This window comes from Penaeus vannamei, chromosome 26 (assembly GCF_042767895.1).
Source record: "Penaeus vannamei isolate JL-2024 chromosome 26, ASM4276789v1, whole genome shotgun sequence".
Taxonomy (NCBI): domain Eukaryota; kingdom Metazoa; phylum Arthropoda; class Malacostraca; order Decapoda; family Penaeidae; genus Penaeus; species Penaeus vannamei.
Genome location: NC_091574.1, coordinates 2,713,860 through 2,725,016, shown reverse-complemented (window position 1 = coordinate 2,725,016; position 11,157 = coordinate 2,713,860). Strand labels below are relative to the sequence as shown.

The window sequence follows — 11,157 nt, the reverse complement described above, 5'->3', positions numbered from 1 at the left end:
CAGACTTTCATGAAAAATTATGATAGTTACAACTTGACGTAAATCGTTTCTCATCTTATCTTTCTCTCTCCATTTCATTAATTACATCAGACAACACTAGCAAGAGAAGGAATTAAATGAGTCAAAGCGCCAGACATTTCAAATTAACGATATACAAGTAATTAAATGTCACGACATTGGTAGCCCTGGCGCCTGTCTAAACCTTCCGTACAAAAAAGAGAAACGACTTTTCTAACAATCTCATTTTTTATTTGTAGTTCTGATTTAAGTATAAAAATGATGACGAGAAATCATAATAGGCTTCAAAATACAACTTGAAAATAGAAATATATGTGAGGTTGGTAGCCCTGTCCGTCACCCGTTCAAAACTCGCTCCCAGAAATATAACAACTGATCACAATAGGCAAATGGTCCTCAAAACACAATACAAGAAAAATAATTTCAAAACGCAACCCATAAAAAACACACCACAGTAAGAAAATAATAATAATACAGAGCAGGTGATGTTTTGGTACCGTATAGGTTGGTACTCCTGCCCGTCACCCATCCAATCCTCCCGAAAATATAACAATCAACCAAAATACAACAAAATATAACATATTATCAAAATACAAAACTAGAAAAGAATAAATAACACAACAGAAAAACAAACGAATACAAAGCAGCTGGTGTTTTGGTTCTGGAGAGGTTGGCAGCCCTGTCCGTCACTCATTCAAACCTCGCGTCCAAAACAGAGCGAGCGAGTAGGCCTAGTATGTGACTTTTTCGCGACTATTTTGCAATTTACGAACTTCCAAGGCATTAGCGAAGATGGTGGAGACCTTAGAGGGTGAGTAGAGGTTATTTTCGGGTACTATTGAGGTCGACGAAAGGGAAAAAAGGGAGAAATAGGGTTGGCGCTTTGAAGGATGGGAACCTGTTGCGGCTACGGGTGACTTTCGCTGGGACGAAATTAACGTGAATTTATGGGTTTTTAAGGCGTTTTGGTGAAGTTTCTGTGGGTTTTGGGTTCTGGAGGTTGAGGTAGTGTGGTAAATATTTGTTTTGTATAGCCAGAGGGCAGAAATCTGGGTGAATTTTGGTATTTTGGGGGGAGTTTGATGAGGAAAATTCTGGTCATGTAGTTTGAAAGCTGTCACAAGTTTTTCTTTTTGTTTTTGGTAATTTTTCCTAATACGTCCGCATAGCGGATGATTTTAGTTTATTTGGATTCCTCTCACTGTATAGTTTCCAGATATATATAGATTATTGGGCGGAAACTCCCTAAACCCCACACATTCTTGGCCCCGATAGCAGGGGAGGGCATGAAAGGTACCAGGGAAAGTGTGGGGTTAAATGTAAATAATATACGCAGAATCAACTATATTGTCTATTGAAGGGGACTCTGCCCCCTGTGACCCCTGAGCAGGGATAGGGGGGCACAGCCCCCAGCATCCAAACTGTAGGATATTTTTCTTGTGCGGGGAATATTATATTTTTGTATGTGCGGAAAGCATCATTTTGTCTTCAAAATACCAATCTTGAAGATAGGGTTAATATTGTAACAGTGGTTGTCAATACTGTATTAGGACTCAGTTAACAGAAATGAGCCTTTGTAGAAACCATGTAATGCTTTGCAGGAGATCCCCGGCATATTAGAATTGTATGCATCCTAAATTGGCGCATTGGCGTTCACTTTCACTTTCATATTTTAAATTCTCTCCATAGACCATTCAAAATATCGTCAATGCCAATCTATATACGTGGCATAAAACAGAGCTAATCTGCGGACGGATGATGAAACAAGTGCGTAGAAAGGTCAAAAGAATATTATGCGCGGAAGATGATTTAAAAAAGGACGGAGCGTGTTCGGAGAGTTACTCAAGAGCTACCTTTGCACGGACAGAATTTGACCGAACAATTTTTGCGCAGACCAAACTCTACAGTCTGGCCCAGCATTAGACAATATAGTGCCTGACTGTGTACGTCATTTACATTTTACCCCGCAATTTCCCTGGTACCTTTTATGCCCTCCCCTGCTCTCAGGGCCAAGAATGTAGGGGTTGGGGGGGCTTACGCACAATAAAACTACATATTAGCATTGTAGATTGCGATCTGATATGTGGACGCATTAGAAAAAATTACCTTATCTTATTTAGCGAAGCGTTATCAAGAGTGGAGAAATATTGTTTAGTTTCAGTTTCACATGGCCATATGGTAGACTTTGCCTGTACCTGACAGAATGTCCAATTTTTTTTTTTTTTTTTTTTTTTTATACTTTTCACCTGTTGATAATGAGAAAAATTTTCCCAGGGGTCCGTGGCTTTTTAATAGGTGAGTCAGAAAACGTTTGATTAATCTTTATGGTTAAGTTAGGACAAATTGGATATGATATTCTTGTAGAGGATAAAAAGTTGCAGTTGTCGGTACAAGAAATAATCTGCAGATGCGAACGGTAATGCCACAAATAAAGGAAAAAGATTGCAGAAAGTGCCGCTCTCAGCCTAAGTCCACTCGGCGAGTACATCCATACTGTAAAGAATTACCAAATGTTTTGGCATTCTGTTAGCTGCATAGGAGGGAGAGGGACTTCTTAGTACATGTCAAGCATATGTTTTCCCCTTCTATCTCTGGATTGTACGTCATTTGAAGGCTGAGCATGTGAGTATAGTAGCTGTATCCCAATCTCTTGTGGTTGTATACAGTAAACATATTGCATGCGCACATAAACATCGTTTTAGGTAATAAGTATGCCACTACTGTATTCGGGATACCTAACCTAACCCAGCATTATATCATTCCGTGTCAACACTGCCATCTTGTTTGTTAATAGAAGTACAATTTCATTACACATGCGCAGGACACAACCTTATGAATAACTATCACTAATCGGGGATACACCTGTCATACCAAGAGTCAGTGTGATATTTGAATAGTTTTCTTGTGTCTGGATATCATCAGAATGGCCACTTAGAGATGAAATTGAAATTACTTTTTCTGTCTATGTTTGTGTAATTTACAGCTTTTCATGATTGAATTCTTGTGATATGGTGAATAAATTTATTTCATAACTAATAAATTCCTTTTGATTTGGTTGTCCATACAGCCTGTGTATTAAATACACGTAGACCGAATTGTGAAAGGCAGGTGTAACATTGAATCAATTTAGGAGAATTCAAGGGTAGTGGTCTTCTGACTATTATCTGTCATGTAAGGAGCTCTTGGTTGAAAGACTATGAGAAACCATGCCATATGCAGTATACCTTGTGGAAGATACGCTACCTTACCTGGTTTTTCCCAGGCTGCAGATCACAGCATACACACGCAGTAGTCAGACTGTAACGTGTACATATTAGAGACTTTTTCTTTCAAAAACTTCTCATGGCCATAAAGGTTACAGCTTCTGAATTATATGTCTTTTTCCTGTCTTCTTTTTGTCATTATTTTTCAGTAAATACTCAGAACTCTCTTGAGGGAATGTCATTAAATGGTTGAATATCTATTTATTTTTTTTCTATATTGATTACAGGGTTTAGTTGGTAAGCAAACTTTATAAAGCCTAGCTATACAATGGTATGTAATCCATACAAACAGAAAATTACTCTAGGTTGCTTCTGTAGGATTATCATTAGTAGTAGTATATACAAAAATATACCAGTATTTTCCCCATCTCTTCATGTTTTATCAGAGAGAACAAAAAATGACTGTTTACCATTGAAGCTGTGGTTCCAGTCTTGCTCCCTTCCCTGTTCCTTGTTGTAGCTTCCCTATAAAGTCTTCCTTTACTACCTTCTCTCCTTCGCATCACAGCCTCTGATTATTTTTCTTTCATGGAATGAAATCTCATTTGTGCAATCTTTGCTTTCCAGGTCGTGTCTTAGAGGACTGGATGAAGGCCAGGACCAATACCGGTATTCCTTATTATGTGAAGTAAGTTGCTGCTGACTTGAGAAAAAAAAGTTGTTTTGATTTATGGAAATTCTAATAGATAAAACATTTGAATAACATGTAAGATTAAAAGTAACATATTTCAGTATGATTAAAAGTTTTGTTTCATAAGGATTTTTCTTTTCTTTTTTTCTTTCATTCTTTCTTTCTTTTTCTTCATTTTTTACCTATTAAGCTATTTGGAACGAATCATTTAGTACATGATTGAATTGCTTATGTATTTTCGCTCTGTAATTGCCTAATACTTGTGTAATTTCTCAACTCTTTTTCAGTCACAGTCGAGGTGTTACGCAATGGGATCATCCAGAGTATGTTCGAATCATGGAGGAAGTTCACGCTGTCAATTCTGTCAAATATGCTGCCTACCGAACAGCGTGCAAGCTTCGGAGACTACAGACGCGACTCAAGTGTATGTAGTTTTAATTTTGAGTATAGAACAATATTATTCTAGACTAATTGATATAGTTTAACCCTAAAGTGACATTTCCTTCTTTCAGCTATAGTTAATCCATTGCTGCTAGGAAATTTTGATGTATTGTTCTTTGAAATATATCTGAACATAGATGGCTCCACAAGTGCTCAGCCACTAAAAAGTCAATTAGTAATCTACATGACCTTTGTGGAGAGACTACAAAAATGTGGTTGTTACATGAACTGTGCACCTGGGAAGTCAACCTGTTGCTGTTACGGGTGTGGAGCTGACAGCTGACTCTTCTGATTTTCGTGCCTGCTATTCTGTCATTCATGTGAACTGCCACAGTAGCAACCATTTTGTTATTCATGAAGACAGAGAAAAGCTCCTCTGGATGGCTTCAGTCAGTGCTGAGCCAGCATCAAGGTTGTCTATAATAATGTGCCCCCCCATCACCTTGGCATCAGTGGACTCCTTCTTTATGCCTGTGAATAAGTATTGGCTTTCTTTATCTTCACTGTGCTCCAGGTCATGCATAAGTCATCACTGGAGTTGCAGGGGGGTCTCAAGGCCAACTTTGTACCATCCCTGTCAAAATCCTCCTTAACTCACATCCATATAGCCCAATACCAACAGGAAAATGTTGCGTTCACTTTAGTATTGTTTCGTTAAATGTTTCTGTAAATAGATGGCTCTGCCAGTGCTTATCCACAAAGAAGTCAATTATTAGATCTTGTGACCTCACCTTTCCTTGAAATAACGGGAAAATGCTTTTTTTTTACTAATGCTATCAATATTGACACTGTTCTTTTTGTTATAAACATTATAATTACTATATTCTTGACATTACTAACAGTAGTATTAAATACTAGAAGGTGTTATTGAAAAGCAAGGGAAAGGGTAAATAGGTGACAGGTAATTCTCGTAATTGGCGTATTGGTGACTTAGTACTTGTGGAGCCATCTACATGTAAAAACAATTACTAAATTAGACACAGTGGGCATGGCATGTACGCACATGCCATCCCTTGCGGCAGGTGGTTAAGAAAAGTATTTTGTTTACGCTGAAAGGTACTTACTGGTATTTTGGGGTCATGATGACCATTATTAGTACATCCCTGGGAACCAGTATTCTCAAACTGTGGTGGGACAGCTGAAATCAGGATAAAATTAGGAGGGGGGGGTGCTTATATATGGGATTAAAATTGGTAAATACTTATAAAACCTCATAACCATATTTATTATAGAATATGATTTCTTTATATATTGCTATATTGTGTCTTTTTCTCACCTTTACTTTTAGGTATATATACAATATGATATATTAAATGATTGGCTTGAACTGTTTTTTTCTTATGTTTTAGTGCACGAGGTGTCACTTCAGTGTGTGGCCTCGACATTCGACAGCTGTGGCTTCCGAGTGGCTGAAAACAATGACTTGATAGAAGTAAAGCAAGTAGAACATGTTATTCAACAGATTCTTCGGACCACGTACAAAAATCGCCACGTTCATATAACCCTTGCCACACAGCTTACACTGAATCTCCTCCTAAATGTACTTGACAAGTAAGTGAATTCAATGAGAATGTCATGCTCATAATCAGATGATTAAGATTCATATTAGTTCTGTGAAAGCATGATCTTAGAATTATACCTTTATGATTCCTTTCCCTTGATTTATGATCATCTTTTGTTTTTCATGCAGTTTTAGCAAAATGAGGAAAGGCTAATGTGCTTACATAAATTATAAAGTTAAGATTATTTATATGTAACAAAATATTGTTCTCCTGTTCTTGCATCTTGATCTCCCTTTCCTTCTATATATATATATTGACCTGCATTTTGTTAACCACTGAATGAAACAGACTTAACACATTCATTGAGAAATTAGTCGCTCTTTAAATGGGCAAACTCAGGCGCTTAACTCGGACTCATGCCCCAACAGAAGCCGAAGTGGGATGCTGCAGGTTTTGGGGTGTAAGGTGTTAATGGTGGTGATGTGTGCAGGGCGCTTGCAGGAGAAGTATCGTTACCTTTTCACGCAGGTCGCTGATCATAACAACTGTTGTACAAGGTGAGCTTTCCAATTTGTGATGAGATGTTTGCTTTGTACACGGGGAAGATATTTCTTTGATACCATGTTTGATGTTATTGAGATGTTAGCATAGTATGATGAAAAGATTAAATTGATAGAATAACCAGTTGATGTTATATGTACCATAATGTATAGTTCATTTGACTAAACTTGGGTTGGTAACTATTCTTCTAATATATTTTGATGCTTTTCTTTATCTATTTATTTATTTGTTCAGGAATTATTGATATCAGACAATTGTTTACTTTTCCAGGAGAAGATTGGCCGCCATCCTCAGAGATTTAGCACGCATCCCAGAATTACTCTCAGAACAGCCATCCTTTGGCATGTCTTTAGTATCAGCTGCAGTTGAGAGCTGTTTTAGCGAGGTGAGGGTCAGAAAGTGTGCTTGTTATAAGTCAGTGACCTTGACCCATTGATGCAGATTTTCTTATTATTCTTATTCTTATTCATATTTATCTTCCTCCTCCTTCTCCTCTCCTCCTCCTCTTCCTCCTAAAGTTCACAAGACTATGGGATTAATTTTTTCTTTCTTTTTATGTATTGAAATTTATTTCATGTAAATGCTTTATGCAGTCAAAGGATTGAATTGAAGTACTACGGTTGAATATGTATATATATATAGAATATGCTTTAGTTTCATCCTCTAATGGATAGATCATGTGATTACAATCTCCACAGGTTGAGGGTGAGGTTGGGGTCACGGAAGAAGTGCTGTTGGCCTGGCTCCTGCAGGAACCCCAGACGCTCGTGTGGTGGACGACTCTCTACAGACTTACTGCTGCAGAGCTTGGTAGGATTCCCTTGGTCTCGTCTTGGCTTCACCTGCAGGCCCTGTGCCTCAGTGGTGTTAAGTGTTGTGCATGGATCCAGTTGTAGTTTTTTTAAATGGCTACCTCTGTATATGTTTTCTTTTAGTTATATTTTTCTCTTATTCAAGTTCATTTTTACATGTTGATTCCTTTCTTCTTTTCTTTGTTTCCTATTTTACTTAGTTGTTCTTTTAATTTTACATCTTCTTCAACAAAATATATATCAAGTCAAATTTTGGATTAAGACAAACTTTCTTGGCTTGTTCCAGTATGTCACGACGTGAAGTGTGGAGTGTGTAAACAGCGACCAATAATCGGGCTTCGGTATCAGTGTTTGCGGTGCATAGGCTACAACCTGTGTCAGGACTGTTTCCTTCATGCCAGAACTTCACGCAGACATAAACTGACCCACCCTATTCAGGAGTACTGTCATGAGGTAGGTCGTCATCTTCATCAACTTCATTTACTTCTATTTCCTCCTCTTCCTTTTCCTCCTCCTCTCATCCTCCTCCACCATAAATGATATAATATTACTCAGTTTGCTTTGTAGTAGAAATTGTAAAAAGAATGAGTAGTAATTACTCACTAACTATCTATGGTCATTGTGTGAGAGCTGTTAGTAAAAAAAAGTATTTTAAGTAGGGCACTTTGTCAGAGTGGACTGATATCGAGTCAAGAAAAATAATCACAATCTTTTAAAAATCCTAGACAACCGGGAAAGAATGGCGGCGGGCTCTGTTGAAGATGGTGCGGAACAGATTCGGGGGAAGACAAGGGTACAACAAGCAACGATACTTAGCCATTGCCTCTAGTCCTGAGTCTGGGTGTGACTTGTAAGTAAACTGTCTTTTGGGGTTACTGATAAAATAATGAACAGTGTTAAATACAGATTTTAAGTCTTTATAGCATGGAGCATTCATCATTGTGATTTTATTTTTGCATTTGTTTGATGTATCCTGTATTTTTCGTTATTTATTTTAGGACCAGCCTACTGTGTGAAGCAGGTGGTGTTCAGCCATGGTGTGGGAACAGCGAAGACGAGACGGAAGATGAAGAGGAACTCATGTCTCGCACGATCCTCCATCCTTCGGAGGACAATGACTCTAATCACTCGGGAGACGGAAATAGTGGTGACAGCGGCAGAGGAAGCAGAGGAAATGGATCTCCGGCTGAACCCACTATAATGCCGACCACTCCACGGCAGCAGATACACTCGGTGATCATGCACCTAGAGGAAGGACACAGGTAAGTCTGTTGTGTGTTTGTATGTGTTATTATGAGAAAAGGAGAGAAACGTTCTATGATCCAGTACTTTGAAATGGCCATTACTATACCAGGATTAATGCTGATATTAAAGTTTAATTATTGTTTGGTTAGATTTTTGCTCATAAGTAAGATAAAGGCGGTGGTAGTTTCAGCAATCTAGTAGGTGTTTATGAATATTCAAAGCAAAAAAACAACTAGATGACTGTTAAAATTCCTTCAAATCATAACGAGTGAGATCTTGCTATTACTGCCCTAAAATTGCGTACAGATTTAAGATAAATTGCACAGGAAAAGGTACTTGGGTATTTTTTTATTTCTTAAGTTCTCCTTTGTTCAGTTGATGATAGTTTCATGTCTCCAAAATGTTCCAGGCAATTGGAAGAGGATGCAAATGGTGACATGCAGAAGAACGTGGAAGAGCACACCCAGCAGTTGCAAACGCAGATCAACAGACTCAAGGCAATCCTGCAGGTGGATTGGAATTACGAGTTTTGTCGTTTGTTCATGAATTATACCTCCCATTTAGATATATTCATTGCTGGTGACCCCAGTTGGTAATTAGAAATTTGATGTTTGATACTAAGGACTGAAAACCTTTATATTTTTTAGCTCTTTTTGCTCTATTTGTGGGGTGAAAAGAAATGAAATATTACAGTTATGATACAAATGTCAACAATTTTCAGAGCTATACTTCAGCAAAAGCAGCGCCACAGATCAAGCCCGGAGGAGCGAGGGCAAGTGTGAGAGGTCTTCCCCGACTGGAGAGCACGCCCATAGTGGGGGAACGAGGCCTGCTCCTCAACCTGTCTCCCATTGTCAAGCAACCCAGTGCTGACGACACTGCAGTGTTAGACAACAAGGAGAACCACCTGGTGAGTTTGTGTTTATCTCTTTCTTTTCCTGTTTCTCAGTTCCCCTCCTGGTTTTACATCATTCCCCTCCTTCCTTTTCCCTATAGTTACTTTCTTCACCATTCTTTCACCAGGTGGAGAACCCTGATGGGACTCCTGTCAAAGAGAGCAGAAGTATACAGCCTATGAGGATGCCTTTCACTCCGAGGCTAAATGGAGTCCCTCAGCATGGCACTCCGAATGGCATCACCCAAGAAACTCAAGGTCGGTATGGGTCATTCCTTTACTTAAACATATCCTCACACATCCACATAATCGCATACATACTTAATTCCAATCCCATGCATATACAAACTTCAACACATACACCCACCCACTTGTATGGACATACAGTCACCTGCATACAGGTGTATGACTGCATGTGTACACATGCAGTCATACACACACCAGCTACAGAAATTTTGGAAAATCAACCTGTGTTTATCCACTGCCTTTTTTGTCTTTTAATGTACAGTGTAACTTTCCATAATTAGTTACATGGTTACTTGGTGTAATTTAAGCAAGAGGCTTATTAGTGGCTCAAGCTAGGTCCATCGTGTGGGTACTGTCCATGATTGTACATGACATTTATTTTACACACCTTTATGCAAAAGAGCTACACCCAAACAACAACTTATTAATTCCTTTGCAGACATTGCTGCATCAAGGTCTGTCCCACCACCAACGCGACTTCCAAGCTTCACTGAGGTTAATTTCAGTGACCTGACTTCGCTGACTTCTGCCCCATCATCCGTGGCCACGTCACCAAGGGTCGAGGAAAGGGTGGCCAATGGGGTCTTTGGGGATGACGTAGCACCTGACGTCAGAGAAGAACTGGAGAACATACTGCACCAGTTGGATCAGATCTTTCCACTCTGTAAATCTGAGAGTAAGTAGTATTCACTTGCCATTGAACTAAAATTTATCCTTCAGGTCTTCAGCAGCTTTTGCCATACATGTCTGTCATTAGATCTTTTGGAAATTACAAAAGTACTCATTGGCTTGATGATGATGTGATCATTTTTTGATTGCCCACAAAGTGAATATATGTGTTTGGCTGCTTCATATATACATTTTTTCTTTTTCTTCTTCTTAGTGCATATACAGTTATTTTATAATACTGTAATCACCACCACCACCCTCAAATGCATCTTTAAGAATTTTACTGGGTAGTAGTCAATGCTGTTTTGGCATTGCAGATGCATTTCTATTTTAGATATTGAAATTTGGATTTCAGTTCATATAGTTCATAAATTCTTCCCCAGACACAAAAGCAGCAGAACCAGATGGCGCCGGTGTGGTAGAAGCCGCATGCGAGCTTGGTGACGTCCTGGCTGAGTATGTGAACACCGTCCCAAGCTCAACTGCGTGTGTATAGAAGGAAGTAGGCGAAACAGTGTGTGATGAGCAGCGGAAAAACTTTATTATTTCATCAAGTATATTCCCACAGTATCAGTATTGCTCCTTTTTTCTTCTTCTATCTTTCTTCTTTCTGTTCTTCCTTTCTTTCTCTCTTTCTTTATTTTTATTTTTTCCTTTCCCATCCCTTCCTCTCCCAAACCCCTTATAGTTTTGTAATGTAATGATTATATGACAGAAGCAGTTATATTGGTCTCTCATGGAAATGCAATATGTGTAACCATTAAAAGAAAAAAATGGTTGACTAATAATCAGATAAAATTGTGAGTCTGGGATATTACCAGTGATATTACGTAATTGTAATGCAGTGCAAATGATTTTCAAAATCTGTGATTAC

The 11,157-nt window shown here is 38.6% G+C and overlaps 1 protein-coding gene across 1 annotated transcript; it reads left to right on the top strand.

The window, feature by feature from the left end:
• Nucleotides 1-705: 705 nt before the first annotated feature.
• LOC113825191 (dystrophin) lies at nt 706-10,850 on the top strand. The gene is made up of 15 exons (XM_070139908.1): nt 706-829; nt 3,849-3,909; nt 4,200-4,336; nt 5,703-5,904; nt 6,284-6,412; nt 6,687-6,801; nt 7,115-7,226; nt 7,515-7,681; nt 7,954-8,078; nt 8,227-8,490; nt 8,883-8,982; nt 9,195-9,383; nt 9,497-9,626; nt 10,054-10,290; nt 10,667-10,850. The coding sequence occupies exons 1-15, from the start codon at nt 811-813 to the stop codon at nt 10,777-10,779; spliced, it is 2,100 nt and encodes a 699-aa protein (XP_069996009.1). The 5' UTR covers nt 706-810; the 3' UTR covers nt 10,780-10,850.
• Nucleotides 10,851-11,157: the final 307 nt, after the last annotated feature.

What these genes read in the sequence shown, in the direction of transcription:
- LOC113825191 (XM_070139908.1), top strand. An exon ending in CATAACAACTGTTGTACAAG is followed by an intron (nt 6,413 to 6,686) that starts GTGAGCTTTCCA and finishes TTACTTTTCCAG; the next exon opens with GAGAAGATTGGCCGCCATCC. An exon ending in CCTGAGTCTGGGTGTGACTT is followed by an intron (nt 8,079 to 8,226) that starts GTAAGTAAACTG and finishes TATTTATTTTAG; the next exon opens with GACCAGCCTACTGTGTGAAG.